We start from the raw sequence: 19,967 nt of genomic DNA, 5'->3' as shown, positions 1-19,967 counted from the left end.
AGTGTCTGTGGGTCCATGTTCCAGTTGATAGATCCCATAGAAGGCAGGCTGAAGGCAGAACCTGTTAGGGGGTTAACCTGAGGCGCCATCAGTCTCTCTGAATCACAACTATAGGAGCAAGACAGAGCATCGCTAGCAGAGTCTGTATCTGTTCTCTCCCGCCGCATATGGACACCTCCCCGTTCCTGCAGACCAAATCTACGCCTCGGCCTGGTCTCATCCAGTCTGTTGTCATGGAGACTAAGATTGGATGTTGTTTTGTGTTCGACTGTCCGTTTCTGGTTGTGGTTAACGGTGTTGTTCCCTACCCCAGAGTTGAGGACACCGTCCCATCCACTGACCTCCACTATGTCACCTCTGGTCCTGGCCTGCTCAGTGATGTCGTCACCTGGGACATTGGCTGCACCGGTCTGGGTCTGGGAATCCAAGATGGCCACCCAGTCTCCTCTATTAGCCTCCAGCCAACCACCTGCAGGAAGTGGTTACAAAATAGACTTTAAACATATGGCAAAGAAAACTCTACATATGGAGTTGTATGGACAAAATAATAGCCAGGTGCATCACTATTCCCATTGAAGTATATCTATTATGTTCTGTGTATTTCTCCCTTACCTTGCTCCCCCATCTTTAGTCCACCCAGCAGATCAATGCTCTCGGTCCGTCTTCATTGTCTCCTCTTTGACTAGCAGCAGATCAGGGTTCCCATCCTCCATGTCTACTGACTACAATAGTAAAGGTTGGGTTTAGTTGGCACTATTTGGGTTGGACTTGTATCATTGAAAGGCATATATGCAAACACACACATAAATATATATATATATATTTGTTATTTGCATCCCCCATCAGCTTTTGCAGAAGCAGCAGCTACTCTTCCTGGGGTCCACAAAAAACACAAAGGATGACATGTAACAAAACAATGATACAGTGATAGACAAGGACAGTTCACACAAATTTAAAATACGATATACAAAAAATGAAGCGTGTGTTCGTATGTGTGTCGCCTCACAGTCCCCCGCCTGTCAATGAGATGCTTGAGTAATTGGAGATGGGAGATCCATGCGATCATGGCTCAGTATAATACTGTGCATTGCCGTGAATTCGTTTTTGGACTTGGAGACTGTGAAGAGACCCTGGTGGCATGTATTGTGGGGTATGTATGGGTGTCTGAGCTGAATGTTATTTGATTATGCAGACAATCTGGAATTTTCATCACAGTAATATTTCTGATGAAAACTAGAATAAAAGCAGTTAAGCAGTTAACCTCTCATCAACCCTCAACCAGGAAAGACTGGCATGCATGTTGTTGATGCTAGTTATGTATGTGCAGTTAAGGGCAAGGCGTGCTACTCTGTTTTGAGCCAGCTGCAGCTTTGCTAGGTCTTTCTTTGCTGCACTTGACCTTATTACCGGACAGTCATCAAGATGGGCCAAGACAAGAGCCTTTACAGTTGATTTTACAGTTTTTGCGGGACAGTTAGTTGATTTGTGTCAAAAACGCTGAATATCTTTATAACAGACATACCCCTCCCCCATCTTCACAACAACTCTGTCATTATGACTTGACCACGATGACTTGACCATGGTGAGGAGAAGCTCTGTGGACCCTAATGTCCGGAAGTAATTTAGCCATTCATTGTATTCATTGCGATCTGTAGAGTTGCTATTTTCTTGAGTTTCCCGTGTCAATTACCTTGTGACATACCTGGATTACTCTTTTTATATTTTAAAGTCAGATTTAATCAACAAATACGATAGTCAGTCGAAAAAGGTTAATCTGGCTGTGTTGGCAATATCACTTCATATCCCATCGAGCCAAGCTGGGAGAGGCTACCCATTGTCACAGTTCCAAGACCAGTCAGAAACGTCCAGCTAACCCTACGCTAATGACGCCGGTGGATCTCAAACTGAACTTGGATCCACGTTAAGTAGCAATGATGTAAATGATGTAAATGTAAATGTAATATCCTCCACCACCATAGTCTTACAACAGATATCTCGAACCAGAAATGACTATTTAAAAAAACAATACATAATTTAAGTTTCTTCCCAGCTAATTTCTTATTTACATGATTGTTTAACTAGCAAAGGAGTTTTGAAGTTGAGGGTGCAGTATTTATGAAGTTTGGCAATGAGGACAAAAACTAGCATAGTTCAGCTAGCCAGCTAGTTCAGCTAGCCAGCTAGTTCAGCTAGCCAGCCCACTGAGGTATAATAAGAACGATTTGGCCTGGGAAAAGGAGCTGGGCCTAGTGCGCATGTGCACCAGCTGTTCTCACAGGCGCACTAGGTTAATTCATGAGACAGTAGTTTTTATGCCCTGATATTAGGAGCTGGCGGCAAAAAAGTTACATTAAACAATTCAGAGACTGTAACGAATAAATCAGATGACAGAGAGCAAATATATATACAATCCCGAAATCAGCAGTAACTGTCAATAGTAAAACAAACCTTAAAATGATTTTTGAGTGAACCCTTAATACAGAAAATTAATGGTGAATTCGCTTCTGGACACGGTAGACTCCTCCTCACCACCACTCTTTGAACATCCAATATTATACAGTGAGGGGAAAAAAGTATTGATCCCCTGCTGATGTTGTACGTTTGCCCACTGACAAAGAAATGATCAGTCTATAATTTTAATGGTAGGTTTATTTGAACAGTGAGAGACAGAATAACAACAAAAATCCAGAAAAACGCATGTCAAAATGTTATAAAATTGATTTGCATTTTAATGAGGGAAATCAGTATTTGACTCCTCTGCAAAACATGACTTAGTACTTGGTGGCAAAACCCTTGTTGGCAATCAGAGGTCAGACGTTTCTTGTAGTTGGCCACCAGGTTTGCACACATCTCAGGAGGGATTTTGTCCCACTCCTCTTTGCAGATCTTCTCCAAGTCATTAAGGTTTCGAGACTGACGTTTGGCAACTCGAACCTTCAGCTCCCTCCACAGATTTTCTATGGGATTAAGGTCTGGAGACTGGCTAGGCCACTCCAGGACCTTAATGTGCTTCTTCTTGAGCCCCTCCTTTGTTGCCTTGGCCGTGTGTTTTGGGTCATTGTCATGCCGGAATACCCATCCATGACCCATTTTCAATGCCCTGGCTGAGGGAAGGAGGTTCTCACACAAGATTTGACGGTACATGGCCCCGTCCATCGTTCCTTTGATGCTGTGAAGTTGTCCTTTCCCCTTAGCAGAAAAACATGCCCAAAGCATAATGTTTCCACCTCCATGTTTGACGGTGGGGATGGTATTCTTGGGGTATTAGGCAGCATTCCTCCTCCTCCAAACACGGCGAGTTGAGTTGATGCCAAAGAGCTCGATTTTGGTCTCATCTGACCACAACACTTTCACCCAGTTCTCCTCTGAATCATTCAGATGTTCATTGACAAACTTCAGACGTGCATGTATATGTGCTTTCTTGAGCAGGGGGACCTTGCGGGCGCTGCAGGATTTCAGTCCTTCACGGCGTAGTGTGTTACCAATTGTTTTCTTGGTGACTATGGTCCCAGCTGCCTTGAGATCATTGACAAGATCCTCCCCGTGTAGTTCTGGGTTGATTCCTCACCGTTCTCATGATCATTGCAACTCCACGAGGTGAGATCTTGCACGGAGCCCCAGGCCGAGGGAGATTGACAGTTATTTTGTGTTTCTTCCATTTGCGAATAATCGCACCAACTGTTGTCACCTTCTCACCAAGCTGCTTGGCGATGGTCTTGTAGCCCATTCCAGCCTTGTGTAGGTCTACAATCTTGTCCCTGACATCCTTGGAGAGCTCTTTGGTCTTGGCCATGGTGGAGAGTTTGGAATCTGATTGATTGATTGCTTCTGTGGACAGGTGTCTTTTATACAGGTAACAAACTGAGATTAGGAGCACTCCTTTAAGAGTGTGCTCCTAAACTCAGCTCGTTACCTGTATAAAAGTCACCTGGGAGCCAGAAATCTTTCTGATTGAGAGGGGGTCAAATACTTATTTCCCTCATTAAAATGCTAATCAATTTATAACATTTTTGACATGCGTTTTTCTGGATTTTGTTGTTGTTATTCGGTCTCTCACTGTTCAAATAAACCTACCATTAAAATTATAGACTGATCATTTCTTTGTCAGTGGGCAAATGTACAAAATCAGCAGGGGATCAAATACTTTTTTCCCTCACTGTACCTAGGAGTTTAGCTTCCTCAACATGCTCAAATGGTCACACCCTTTATGCACAACTCCAGTTGAGGTTTAGGTCTTAGAGAATGTTTTGAACCAAATACAATGCTTTTAGTTTTAGATGTTTTTAAGACCAGTTTATGAATCACCCATTCTGATACTAACTAATTTAGAATTTCAGTGAGCTCACTGGCTTTGGGTGCTGACATGTAGAGTGTGGAATCTGCATACATAGTCATTCTAGCTTCGTGTAAGACCAGTGGCAAATCATTTTTTTTAAATGAAGAGTAACGGCCCAAGGCAACTGCCCTGATGGACACAGCACTGTACATATCTGATGTTAGAGAAGCTTCCATTGAAAAACAATCTGGGTTCTATTGGATAAATAATTCTCCAACCATGAATGGCAGGTGATGTAAAGCCATTGCAAATGAGTTTCTTCAATAACAATTTATGATCAATAACAAAGGCTGCACTGAACTCTAACAATACAGCTCCAACTATCATCTTATTATCAATGTATTTTAACCAATCATCAGTCATCCAAGTCAGTGCAGTACAAGTTGAGTGCCCTTCTCTGTATGCATGCTGAAAGTCAGTAGTTAACTTGTTCTCTGAAAAACAGCATTGCATTTGGTCAAACAATTCTCTCCATCAGTTACTAAGAACAGGCAGCAAACTGATTTGGGGGCTGTTAGAGCCAGCAAGGGTGCTTAACTATTTTTAGGCAGTGGAATTACTTTAGCTTCCTTCCACGCCTGGTTAAAGTTATAGCTAATACGGGTGGCAATAAAGTCTGCTACCATTCTCAATAGATTCCCATCAAGGTTGTCTATACCTGGTGGCTTATCATTATGGATATCAGTTTTTCCAACTCTCCCACACTAACTTGACCAAATTCAAAACAGCAATCATCCTCTTTCATTATAAGATATTTTATACATACATTTTATGGTTCAGTGTTGTCCAAGTTTTTCCACTTTACTAATGAAATTAGTCATTGAAATTATTGGCAATACCGAAAGGTTTTGTTTATAAATGACCCATCAATTTCAATGAACGATGGAGATGAATTGGGTTTTATGCCCATGATATCATTTAAGGTACTTCACAAGTATTTTTCCATTACGTTTTATGTCATTTATCTTGGTTTGGTAGTATAATTGAATCTTATTTTTGTTAAGTTTAGTAAAAATATAAATACATCTACAAATGTAGATCTATTTATATGCATGTCAACCAATCAGCTGAGCAGCCTGACTTGTTTGCCACCTCTTTTGCATTTCTTTGAACTAGTGTTATCACGATAACAACATTTTACAAACTATACGATACCAGGCCAAGTATCACAATACCGAGTAGTAACACAATACCATGGTGAGAAAAATCTTTGGCCTAGCATCCTGTGCAGCCCCATCCACTGGACGCTGGTTCACGTTTTCTAAACGTTCTCCAAAACCTGTCACTGAAATTCACACTTCTACTCAATACAACACATTGAATTTAACTTCACGCTGTTCAGTGTATAATATAATACTGCATAGAATGGCTGATATGTTCATATTTGTAAAGGCCTACGTGTGATTTGGCTGGAGGAATGGGAGGAAGGAATGTCATTGTGTCAGTAAGGGGGAAACACACTGCATGAAACCTTTACTCTTTAGTTAACACAGACACACACACACACACACACACACACACACACCCTCTCTCCCTTCCACACACACACTCTCTGTCTGTCTCCCTCACTCACACACCACTCGCTCTCTCCCACAAACACACACTGCTCCCAACTTTTACAACTTTAGGCACCAAACAGAATTTAAGGAATACCAGAAAGAAATAGATTTTTGATATAGTTTAGGCTTACATTAGGCCTATATGAATCCTACCTTTTGAAGCACATCTCATGAGTAGCAGACCCTTTACTTTCTTCCTGTGCCAATCAAATTTGCCAGGTTATTAGCTAGCTACAGTAAGTAACATGACTGAACAACGCTGTTAGTTATCAAAACAATAATTAGCGACCCGGGATTAGTTTAAAACGGCCTGCGACATGGTTTGTGAAATTATATAAAATGTGCGCGAATCCCGCTAGAAAGAAAAAAGTAGTCATCTCCGGTCAAATCTTTTTAACCGTTTAGGCTAGAGACGAGCCATTTTCTTTGCCGTAAAGCTGCAAGAATGCATGTCGCGAAGCAGTGCTTCGTTTTCCCTCTCTGACACTCAGCGGCTGCCTGACAGTGAACTTGCAAAGTCTACTCAGACTGGTCTGTGCTCTTGGTTATAACAGGTGATTAAATTATACAATTTCTCAACATTGCTCACTTTGCGCGCTGCGCCAATGTAATACATGTACAAATCTAACAGAAGACATCAGGGTCTGCATCCCCGATCGCCATCACTAGGGAGGTTTTCCAATGCCTCGCAAAGAATGGCACCTATTGGTAGATGGGTAAAAATAAAAAAGCAGACATTGAATATCTCTTTGAGCATGGTGAAGTTATTAATTACACTTTGGATGGTGTATCAATACACCCAGTCACTACAAAGATACAGGCGTTCTTCCTAACTCAGTTGCCGGAGAGGAAGGGAAACCGCTCAGGGATTTCACCCTGAGGCCAATGGTGACTTTAAAACAGTTACAGAGTTTAATGGCTGTGATAGGAGAAAACTGAGGATGGATCAACAACATTGTAGTTACTACACAAGGCTAACCTAATTGACAGAGTGAAAAGAAGGAAGCCTGTACAGAATACAAGGCACTAAAGAAATACTCTTAGAGACTTACCTTTGAAAGGAATAATCTCTGCCAAAGGTGCTTCTACAAAGTATCGACTCAGGGGTGTGAATACTTATTTCTGTGTTTCATGTTCATTAATTTTTTGGGCAAAAATGTCTAAAAACATGTTTTCTCTTTGTCATTATGGGATATTGTGTGTAGATGGGTGAGATTTATTTATTTTTAATAAATTTTGAATTCAGGCTGTAACAACAAAATGTGGAATAGGTCAATAGGTATTAATACTTTCTGAAGGCACTGTAATTAATACTTTTCTGGGTAGCTTATCTGAGATGAACATAATATGAAGAGAAAAATAATAAATTGTTTAGCTAAGAGTCAGTCAATCAGGCACTTTTGAGTGACAGTTGGTGTATGTGTGTGATGTTGGGCTGAAGCTACTGACCCGAAGCTTGGCTCTCTCACTACTCCCAGGCTTTTGTGACGGCGGGTGGACAATGAGCTTGTCGTAGCAGATGTAAGCAATGTCCTCACACTATCTGGCAGCTTTCATAGCTGAGATAAATTTGTTCTGCCTCTGGCGACAGCTTCAGAGAAGTCCTCGTTGAGGAAGATAATGGTTCCTCTCAAGTTCTTGGCTCTCTCCAGAACAGCCATCTTGTCCTTGAACCTTAGGAACTTGACCACTATCGGCCTGGGTCTGTCGCCTGGGCTGGTTACAGGTTTTCCAGACCTGTGGGCACGCTCCACCTCAATCTTCTTTTGATCCATCTGCAGCTTTTCAGTGATCATTTTCTCACTTTCTCGTCAGACTCCGTCCAGGTCTCATGTGTAGACTGGTATGCCATCCACAACAATGTTATTCCTCCTGGACTGTCCCTCCTAGATAGTCTGTTTTCTCAGTCATCTGTAATAATAATTCACAAACACTGCTGATGTCATCTCGCGTGGACTTAGTTTGTTGTCATCTTGCTGCAAGTCTCTTCCATGACATTCACCTCTCCCACGTCAGATCGTCCATTATTTTGTTAGTCGAGTCCACTAGTATTTGGACAAAGCTCTTGAAGCCATTTTCCTGTTGCTGTAACAATTGCTTGTAGAAATATTTTTGTTGATTTAAAAGATCACGCACCTGTGACAGCGTAACACTGTCCTCTCCATTACTCCAACCTCCTTTAACTTTGGGCGGCATGATGGTAACAACGTAGGCTAATGCTGGTACTCCACGCAATTCCAGACAGCACAGCTCGCAGGGGCCGATGGAAACGGCAACAAAACAGCAGGAATTGAAACAGCCACAAACTCAGGACTATCCGCCGTCCCAGCCACAAGGGCTAACCGCGTTGCGGGCTGTGTTCAAATTGTCAAGGAAACCTGGCTAGCTTAATAGCCAGCAGCTAGGCTAGCTGCTTCGCCAAGCTGCAGCGCTTCAGACTTTACGGTTTGGCAGTGTCCCGGGACAGATAGAGGTACCCAGCAACTGAGCTAATCGCATCGCAGGTTCCAAATTAAACAGGTAGGCTAGTAAAAAATAAACGTTTTCAGAAACGTAAAAAATAAAAAAGCGCTCTCGTTCCGTATGCAGCATGCGTCGCTCTCTGATGACGTTACTCTGCAAGCACTCACAGGTGTGCCATTGCCAAAACTGTTGACCAGGCTGTTAGAGCTGCTATCTGACCATGTTACCTTAGACAGCCTCGGTTGATTTAAAACGTGTACTTAATTGTGGGCAAGACTAAATATATGTTGTTCTCTAATTCTTGCAAAAATGTTTCAGATGGACTACATTTCTATTCACTGGATGGTTGGTTCTCCCATCGATCGGGTTCCCACATATAAATATCTGGCCATTTGGATTGACAAAGATTTCATGTTTAAAAAAAAGTATGGATGAGCTAGTTAAAAAAATAAGATTGATTGTGGGATATATATATTTTTAAATATATCTTTCCTTTCCCTACATAGCAGAACGCAGATTGTACAGTCAACTTTCCTGCTAATTCTTGACTATGGTGAGTGACTCCATTTACCAGAATGCAGCAGTCACTACTCTTAAACCTTTAGATAATAATAATATGCCATTTAGCAGACGCTTTTATCCAAAGCGACTTACCATAGTGCCCTTCGCTTTATCACAGCTGACAGTTTTAATATTCGCCACTCCATCCTGTATCAAATTGGCAGGTCCTCATTAAAATTACTCCTTTTTGTTTACAAAGCTCTACTACACAAACTTCCAACTTACCTAACTTCATTGTTAAAGTATAAAAACATGACATACCAAACCCGTTCACAGGGTTGGTTAACTCTTGAGGTTCCTCAGGTCTCCACCGAACTAGGTAAATCCACTTTTAGTTTTAATGCACCTCATCGATGGAACCAACTACAAAATACATTACAATTGGATGTTCTGGTGCCTCTCGGGCAATTTTAAAATATTGATTGGGGCCCTTCGTAACTGTTTTTCTTGAATATTTGTGTAGTGCTGCATTTTTGTTTGTTTTACATTGTATCTGATTTTATTTAATTGTGTCTTATGAATTGTATAAGCAGGGCTCCCTTGTGAAAGAGACCCTGGTCTCAATGATGACTCCTGTTTAAACAAAGGTAAAATAAATGTCAACATCAGGGCCGGTATCCAGAAGGAGTCTCAGAGTAGGAGTGCTGATCTAAGATCTGTCTATATAATCTTATTCATTATGATCTACAAGGCAAAACTGATCCTAGATCAGCACTCCTACTCTGAGAGGCTTTGTGGATACGGGCCCTGACCTAATACCATTCAGACAGTAGTTCACAGTGGGCTCACCTCAGTGAGACTGTGTGTGGTCCTGTCCTGCTCAGCTGGCTCAACTGTGGGTTCAGGAGGAGGTGTAGTCTGGTTGTCCTCCATGACCATGGTCCCCTCAGGGTTCCCCAGACCCCTCCTCACACCCCTCCTCCTTCACCAGCAGCACCTCTGGACCCTCCTCCTCCTGGAAGAGACAGGTGATACAGATTACACAGACATACACTCCCCCTCAGGTACGTACACACAGATAATAAACACACTTTCAACATGGAGTGTTTACCCATCCCCACTACGTTTGAGTCCTATACTGTAGTTATAGAATGACTTCATTGTTGTTAAACCAATCATAGTGGACATAAACATGTTGTGGGTAAAAATAAGTCAGCTATAATAAATTCAAAGTCACCATCAGAGAAACCTGACTAAACTTATTTTGGCATGTACAGTAGGTGTTTGTTAGTGTGTGGGTATGTGTAGCTATATTTGGTTATAAAGCGCTGTTGTGTGTATGCAGAATAGGGTGAGATCAGATGTGATGTATACTAAAGAGAGACTCAATGAAAGTCTGCATGAAAAGTCCCATTTTGTGTTTATTCAACACACACCATATGAAAACCAAACATGCACGTCTCAACTACAAATCTGCATGATAAACTACTTTCATTTTTCTCATTAAAAATGTATTGGGAAAGAAATTAAGTAGGTTAATGGAAGTAATGAAATAGGCATTTATCAACATCATATAGCCTACACAGTACAACACAATATGTAACATACTTTTTAGGCTTATATATGCCTAGGGCTGGGCGATATGGCCTAAAAATCATCTAGATTTTTTCAAACTTATGGGCGATTCATGATCTACATCTCGATTTTCTAAAGTTCTCTAAATAAGATTTGTTGCCCAATTAAAGGTAAATACAATGCATTTCAAACGGTCATAAATAATCTAATGAATTCAGGGCTTGTAAAATTATACCTAGGCTAAATATAAGCCTTCCACAACCATAAGACCCACTTATAAATTAATTATTTTATCAAAATAGTTTAACCTGCTTTTTTGCAATAATCACTGATCTGGCTTTCAAGTCTATGAAAATGCAATTTTTGTTAAACATTTTACCAGAACCATGCACATCCACTAACAATGACCAACTTCTTGTAGCAGGCATTATAGAAAATGAACACAGGTCTCATAAACAATCTCTCAAGCACAAGCCCACGTGCTAGTGAGTAGCCAGCTAATCTTTATATTTAAAGATTAGCCAACTTCAAATCAAAGCTTATTGGTTAACTTGGATCTATTTGCTTGCTAACAAGGTAGAACAGTTGAACTGTTAGGAATGCACCCTCCTGTCCTTCTCCAACTGTTTGAACAACAGCCTGTTCACTTTGTTTAGATGTTGAAATCAAGTGGCCTACCTGGATAAGAAGATGCTTATCTCAGAATGAGAACGAGTTGCCAATTCCTTAGATAAATAATAATATTTTTCAATGCTCATTGCACATTTAGAAAACACAGACTAGACAGCTAGCACATAACACTCTGTGGCTAAAATACTGCTAGTGGTACATGGTACCATAATGCCGAGTGTGCGCGACAGAACTGAGCATACATCTTCCACAATCATGTTAATTTATACTCTCGTTTTAGTAGGATCTGAAAAAAAGGGTATCGTTAGAAAAGTTAAGTTATCTTTCATCAATGTTGTTGCAGGGGGAGGGGCTTGGTGTCTGTGTGCGAGTGGGAAGGTGCACAGAGCACACAGCACAGAAGGAGCGAAGGAGACGAGACCAACAAGACAGTGCCTTCAGAAAGTATTCACACCCCTTTACTTTTTCCACGTTTTGTTGTGTTACAGCCTGAATTGTAAGATTGTGTGTCACTGGCCTACACACAATACCCCATAATGTTAAAGTGAAATTCTGTTTTTAGAAATGTTTACAAATTAATTAAAAATGAAAAGCTGAAATGTCTGGAGTCAATAAGTATTCAACCCTGTAACTCAGTTGGTAGAGCATGGCGCTTGCAACGCCAGGGTTGTGGGTTCGATTTCCCACGGGGGCCAGTATGAAAATGTATGCACTCACTAACTGTAAGTCGCTCTGGATAAGAGCGTCTGCTAAATGACTAAAATGTAAATGTAACCCATTTGTTATGGCAAGCCTAATTAAGTTCAGGAGTTAAAATTTGCTTAACAAGTGACATAATAAGTTGCATGGACTCACTCTGTGCAATAATAGTGTTTAACAACATTTTTATGACTACCTCATCTCTGTACCCCACACATACAATCATCTATAAAGTCCCACAGTCGAGCAGTGAATTTCAAACACAGATACAACCACAAAAGACCAGGGAGGTTTTCCAATGCCTCGCAAATAAGGGCACCTATTGGTAGATAGCTTTTAAAAAAAAGCAGACATTGAATATCCCTTTGAGCATGGTGAAGTTATTAATTACAATTTGGATGGTGTATCAATGCACCCAGTCACTACAAAGATGGAGGGCATCCTTCTTAACTCAGTTGCCGGAGAGGAAGGAAACCGCTCAAGGATTTCACCATGAGGCCAATGGTGACTTTAAAACAGTTACAGAGTTTAATGGCTGTGATAGGAGAAAACTGAGGATGGATCAACAACATCGTAGTTACTCCACAATATTAACCTAAATTACAGAGTGAAAAGAAGGAAGCCTGTACAGAATAAAAAATATTCCAAAACATGCCTCCTGCAATAAGGCACTAAAGTAAAACCACAAAAAAATGTGGCAAAGAAATAAAAGTCCTGAATACAAAGTGTTGTGTTTGGGGCAAATCCAACAACACATCACTGAGTACCAGTCTTCATATTTTCAAGCATGGTGATGGCTGCATCATGTTATGGGTCAGCTTGTGAATCGGCAAAGGACTAGGGAGTTTTTTAGGATAAGAAGAAACTGAATATAGCTAAGCACAGGCAAATGCCTAGAGGAAAACCTGGTTCAGTTTGTTTTCCAACAGACACTGGGAGACAAATTCACCTTTCAGCAGGACAATAACCTAAAACAAGGCCAAATAAACTCAGCAAAAAAAGAAACGTCCCTTTTTCAGGACCCTGTCTTTCAAAGATAATTTGTAAAGATCCAAATAACTTCACAGATCTTCATTGTAAAGGGTTTAAACACTGTTTCCCATGCTTGTTCAATGAACCATAAACAATTAATGAACATGCACCTGTGGAACGGTCGATAAGACACTAACAGCTTACAGACGGTACGCAATTAAGGTCACAGTTATGAAAACCTAGGACACTAAAGAGGCCTTTCTACTGTCTCTGAAAAACACCAAAAGAAAGATGCCCAGGGTCCCTGCTCATTATGCGTGAACGTGCCTTAGGCATGCTGCAAGGAGGCATGAGGACTGCAGATGTGGCCAGGGCAATAAATTGCAATGTCCGTACTGTGAGACGCCCTAAGACAGCGCTACAGGGAGACAGCTGATCGTCCCGCAGTCGCAGATACGTGTAACAACACCTGCACAGGATCGGTACATCCAACATCACACCTGTGGGACAGGTACAGGATGGCAACAACAACTGCCCGAGTTACACCAGGAACACACAATCCCCTCCATCAGTGCTCGGACTGTCTGCAATAGGCTGAGAGAGGCTGGACTGAGGGCTTGTAGGCCTGTTGTAAGGCAGGTCCTCACCAGACATCACCGGCAACAACGTCGACTTATGGGCACAAACCCACCGTCGCTGGACCATACAGGACTGACAAAGTGCTCTTCACTGACGCAGTCGCAGTTTGTCTCACCAGGGGTGATGGTCGGATTCGCTTTACCCTCGTCGAAGGAATGAGCGTTACGCCCGAGACCTGTACTCTGGAGCGGGATCGATTTGGAGGTGGAGGGTCCGTCATGGTCTGGGGTGGTGTGTCACAGCATCATCGGACTGAGACTGTTGTCATTGCAGGAAATCTCTAATGCTGTGCGTTACAGGAAGACATCCTCCTCCCACTCATGTGGTACCCTTCCTGCAGGCTCATCCTGACATGACCCTCCAGCATGACAATGCCACCAGCCATACTGCTCGTTCTGTGCGTGATTTCCTGCAAGACAGGAATGTCAGTGTTCTGCCATGGCCAGCAAAGAGCCCAAATCTCAATCCCATTGAGCAGGTCTGGGACCTGTTGGATTGGAGGGTGAGGGCTAGGGCCATTCCCCCCAGAAATGTCCGGGAACTTCTCACAGCAAGAACTGGCAAATCTGGTGCAGTCCATGAGGAGGAGATGCACTACAGTACTTAATGAAGCTGGTGGCCACACCAGAAACTGACTGTTACTTTTGATTTTGACCCCCCTTTGTTTTTTTTTGTTTTTTTGGGGGGATGGATCAGCTTAATATTGCAGATATATTGTATCTTCTATCAATGTAATTGTCTGCATCACTTCAATCCCCATGTTTTTTAATTTTTTATATATATATTCCCCTTTATTACTTTTCAACCCCACCATCCTTTCCCTACTTGGAGATAAATTAGTGAACAACAACGCCCAGGCCTCTACTTCCGGTCTATACTTACTATCTACACCTTATGGACAGAGTTAATTTTACAATAATTCTATATATATATATATATATATATATATATATATATTTATTTATTTTTTGCTCCTGAACCTCTTCTACTCTCAACCTCTCCGATCATTTTCATGATGTCCATCCGGTTTGCTTCTAAATGCCATATCTTTCTAACTGTGCTCTTTCCCCAAAAGCTCCCAACATACAACCTATATACTTATTATGGACACAGTATGCTTACATTATTAGCTATCTTTGTTATTATTTGTTGTTATTTGTTATTAGTCCCATCCTTCAACTCTATTCAATACTACTCCCATCTATCTCTTAACACCATCCATATAGGATTTCTATTTGCCATATATATTTCAACCGTACTGTGATGTTTTTACAAAAGTTCTGAACCTTTCTATTCTCATTGCTTCTACAGATTGTGAATTAAAAATAAACATTTTTGCTAAAAGTATTATTATATTATTGATTGGTTGACTATGACTTTTCAGATCACCCAGTAATGCTATCTGCAAGGTTAGTTTCCAGGTAAATATTGCAATCCTTTAGCCATTCCTGGACCTGTGTCCAAAAACAAGCTACAAATGGACAGAACCAAAACAAATGATCTAATGATTCTATCTCTTCACAGCAAAATCTGCAGAGCTGGGAAGAGTGTATCCCCATATAAATAACATTCTATTGGTAGCAAGAATTTTATATAATAATTTAAATTGAAAGATTCTAATTTTGAATCCGATGTCGTTTCTGCGTGTCAGTTCATAAACACTATGCCATGGGATCGGTCACGTCAAAGATCTCTGACCAACTATTTTGCAATCTATATGGGACGGCTGTCAATCCTTTGGTCCTTAAGTGAAACTGATATACTTTTATTTATCACAGTTTTCCTTAACCAATTATGTTCTTTAATGCAAGGCCCGACAGACAAGTTCCTTGCTTTCTCCCCCTTCAACTTTCCTCTTCCACTTTTTGCGGTAAGGCTGCAATTATTTGGTTGTAATTTTGGGTAGAGCAGACATTTCCATGTGTTTTTTGTTAGCTGCATATGCACATAACTCCACGTCCTACCGATGATATCATTTACGAAGATTATACCTTTTTTAAACATTCTGTCAAAAAATAAAGGTTTTTGTCAATTAGTATATTTGAATTTAACCACAATATTTGTTTGCATTATTTGTTCTGTCGTTTCTGGAGGATTAAATTGAAATTGCAACCAACTTTCTATGGCTTGTTTTAGAAATAGTACATTTGGGAGATTATTTCTTTTCAAATAACTGAAAGTGAGAGGTTGTAATCTGAATAAAGGGAAAAAGGCCTTTCTTGAACAGTGGGTGAGACAATCTTACTAATTTGCTTGAGAACCAGTTCGGATTTAAGTATAACTTTTGGATGACTGAAGATTTTAGTGATAGGTCTAATGCTTTAATATTTAATAATTTCTGTCCTCCGAATTCATATTCATTATATAAATATGCTCTTTTAATTTTTGTCTGGCTTGCCGTTCCAAATAAAATTGAATATTTTTTTTCTCATATAATTTAAAAAACTGTTTGCTAGGCGTAGGCAAGACCATAAGCAAATAGGTAAACTGGGATAATACTAAAGAGTTAATCAGGTGATTTTTCCACAAATTGACAGGTATTTTCCTTTTCCATGGTAGTAAGATCTTATCTATTTTTGCTAACTTTTCTATTAAAATTTATTGAAGTGAGATCATTTATTTCCTTTGGGATATGTATTCTGTAGGTATCCACATCATCAACCATTTTTTTATTATTAAAATTTTTTTAGTTCGTAATATATCATTTGTCTATTTGGTTTTAATCCTTAAATTCTAGTTCTTTACTGTGGGTTCTAGTTGTGATCTAAAAACTCTCTTTTTTATTTTCAATTTCTGTTAGTCTTTGATTTCGGGGTATCAATAATTTAACATGATCAAATATTTCTTTACATTTCATTTAATATACTGATCTTATAACAAAAAGTGCTTTGCCTCTTGCTATTCCCAACTACTAACAAAAACATCTCTATACCTCTGTTACACATTTCTCCATCCACATCTGTCTAACCATCAGTGCACTTTCTTCTCTGATTTATTCCTTTTTCCCCCCATCCGTTATCATATCCATCAATCATTCTACCATAACATCATAATCTCCCATACACTAATGAATGCAGACTCAGTGCACTCAACCTTATCTCTAACTCTAACCTGGTTCCCACAACACTATAACCTCCCAACATCACTTCTGTAACTTGTTCAATTTGTGTGTCAGTTGTTGAATCTTGTTATGTTCATACAAATATTTACCTGTATAAGTTTGCTGAAAATCCTTGACGGTGAAGGCACGTTTCTTTTTTTGCTACGAAGTTTATATACTAGGGTTGCTTACCAAGCGCGTTGAATGTTCCTGAGAGGCCCAGATTACAGTTACTTAAATCTACTTAAAATCTATTGCAAACCTTGAAAATGGCTGTCTAAGCAATTATCAACTAACCACTTCAGAGTTGAATAATTTTTAAAGAATAATGTTCAAATATCTGTACAATCCAGGTATGGAAAGCTCTTAACTTGCAGAAAGACTCACCGCTGTAATCGCTGCCAATGGTGACTCTAACATTATTGACTTAGGGGTGTGAATACTTATGTAAATTAATATTTCTGTATTTCATTTTCAATACATTTTCAACAATTTATAAAAACATGTTTTCATTTTTCCATTATGTATTTGTGTAGATGGCAAAAAACATTATTTAATCAATTTTGAATTCAGGCTCTAACAAAATGTGGAAGAGGATGAGGGGATATAATAACTTTCTGAAGGAAGCACCGTAGAGCTAAAAATATATACATAATCTCAATTCTTGCATACAGGCATTTAAACATCCTCGCTAAAACATTAATTTGATTATCACCCATCCTATATATGCCATATAATTCACACATGTCTGATTCAATATTCTTCCCAGGAATATTCCACTGAAATTTTCTTCTTTCTCGTCTGTGGATCTTTTTCGTCGCTAACAACAATACAATTCAATCTTTCAAATCAAATTGTATTGGTCACATACACATATTTAGCACGATATTGCAGGTTATGAAATGCTTGTGTTCCTAAGCTCCAACGTGCAGTAGTATCTAGCAATTTCACAACAAATACACACAAATCTAAAAGTATAAGAATGGAATTAAGAAATATATAGAATTTTGATCGAGCAATGTCGGAGTTTGCATTACTAAAATATAATACAATAAATATCCTAATATAACATATGAGATGAGTAAAGCAATATTTAAACATTTTTAAAAAATGACTAGCGTTCCATTTTTTAAAGTGGCCATATTCCATGTCTATGTATATGGGCAGCAGCCCTCTAAGGTGCAGGGGTTGCACCGGGTGGAAGCTGGTCTGATCCTATATGATCTGTTTTCAGTCTCTCTGTCCCAGCTTTGATGCACCTGTACTATACCTCACCTTCTGGATGATGTATTTAATGCATGGTTTGATCTAACAGTCCAGAAATACTCAGTAAATTTCTTTCTATGCCACTAAAGTGGTTTTTTCTCTGATGTATCCCAGCAGCTCCTCTCTACCCTTTCTTCTTCTGCATCTACTGCAAATGCTCTTTCTCACATGTCTTTAGGCTTATCTTTAATCTCCTTAAATCTCTTCTACACATGAGTCAGCTTATTATTTCTCCCCTTTACCCTATGTATCTTCTTCTGTAACCAGCATCTGGGCGAGGGCCATAGACACTCTGGAACTTCCCTGTTCCCTCTGGTGCCTCTACAGTTCACCCTGAGCCATTCCTGGGTATCATATCCCCCTATCCCTCTGTTATCCTTCTATTGTTATAAAATGTTTCTCTTTACTTTTGCCTTCCCCACCCCTATGAAGCCTGGATCTTCTTTGAGTTCAATCTGTTCGAAACACCGTGTGAATCAGAAGGCCCCCATCGACCTGACACTGGGTCGCGATTCCTAACATGTGTAAGGGAGTGGCCCACATTTAGTTTGTCTCTAAGCTTTCCCTGTAATCTAAAATCTCTGCCCTGTGAGAGTCCATCTCCTAGGCCACTCTCTGCATTCCATGTGGGAGAACTCCCTTCCGCTTTCCACAGTCACTTTATCTACGACCAGACCCTCCCTTTCTCATCTAGGCACCCTTCCAGATATACACTACTACTGCTACTGGTTCCATCCCTCTAGACAAGATCCAGTCTGTGTCTCCTAAAGCCAAGGGCATGTTTGCCAGAGGTCCATCTCTGTAGCATAAGAACAAGATGGATCATCACCTCCCAGTTCTCGCGTCACCATCACCACAGGTATGAACCATTCTCTGGCTCTGGTAACTTAAATAATCTGAGCCAGAAGCGGGGAGGACGGTCCATCTCCCCAGGCCCAGTCTCTCTGGGTCTGATCTGTAGTCCAGATCCTGTGTTAATTTTTGTTTTTACGTTAAAGTCTCTGTGTCTGTCTCTATGCAGATTCGGCATTCCACTCGCCTCCGTATTTCGGTCCTAGCTGCACGGTGGTAGGGTCCTCCGTGGCTACAGGGGCGCTCCAACCGCTCCATTCTGGATGTCTCTGCTGTTCCGTGGGTCCTCCTTTCCTTCAGGCCTCTCGTGCTTGACCCAGACCTGCAGCCTCTGTAGACTACACAAAAGAGCGGAGGTTATTAGCAGTACAAGAGTTGAATTGGATGGCAATGTCATAGGAAGTCTGCAAGCTCCCCTATGGCAGATAAGTGGGATGTACATTATTAAGTGAACAGCTGAGGGGAGCCTTTCTGAAATAATGCTGGTCACATTTGATGCACTGTATTTGAATGCTTAACGCATTACACTATCTTCTATTTGATGGCGTGCTGGGTTGAGTTCCCACTCCCCTCATCAACAGTGATTGGTTGGTCATCGCTCCATGTATTGTGTCCTGCTGGCTTCACAAGCTCCTGCTGGCCTCCAGTGAGATGTCTTTCACCTAGAGAGAATGATTGGGGAAAAGAGGTGGTTTAGGTACCGTCAATGCTATATTGTACACTATTACACTGTCTAGGGTTGGCAAAGGATGTAAGAGTAGCACTTCTCATAACTTCTTGACATAATATTTATTCATCTATATGTATTATATTCCATGCATAACATATTTTCATTGAGTAAATAGGAAATGCTGCTATAAAGAATCTGGTTAGAATATACTGTCTTTGCGCAATAGCTTACTAATCAGGGAATTTATTACACACTATCCAACAACTGACCAAGGCCCAATTCTGGGTAACACATCTGCACACAGAGCGGAATGGGGCGACAGTCACTGAGCTATATATAACTGCACAGGCCATTGCAGCCTCGGCATTCGCAAAATATACCTCTTGCCATTTCTTCTGTGTCGGTCAAGGATCTTGACTGGACTGCCAACATGCGCTCTCGCATTGTCCTCTCTGCGCGCTCCCGTGCCACCTTTGATTCCAGTAGCTGCGGGTTTCCCCTTGCAATGCCTGTTTTCTTTCTGGCTTTGAGTCATTTTCCAAACGAAACACTGCATAGTCGTCGTCTACGAGTTTACAGATCTCAGCTGCGTTCGCTAACGCCTCCATAATGGAGGCTATTTGGTGTGAAAAACCATACAGTTAGCCATTTGTTAGCTAACGTTACTTACTAGCAGTTAGTTAGCGTTACCAGATAACATTATCA

General features: G+C 40.6%; 1 protein-coding gene across 1 annotated transcript in view; it reads left to right on the top strand.

Annotated features, from left to right (window-relative positions):
- Positions 1-19,692: 19,692 nt before the first annotated feature.
- Positions 19,693-19,967, top strand: part of LOC121546313 — a 16,842-nt gene continuing 16,567 nt past the window's right edge. The window contains exon 1 of the mRNA XM_045209291.1: positions 19,693-19,744. Coding sequence (XP_045065226.1) covers positions 19,693-19,744 — 52 coding nt within the window. The remainder of the gene's footprint in view (positions 19,745-19,967) is intronic.

The sequence above is a fragment of the Coregonus clupeaformis genome, chromosome 30, assembly GCF_020615455.1.
Source record: "Coregonus clupeaformis isolate EN_2021a chromosome 30, ASM2061545v1, whole genome shotgun sequence".
In the NCBI taxonomy this organism is placed as follows: Eukaryota; Metazoa; Chordata; class Actinopteri; order Salmoniformes; family Salmonidae; genus Coregonus; species Coregonus clupeaformis.
This window is presented reverse-complemented; position numbering and strand designations above follow the sequence as displayed.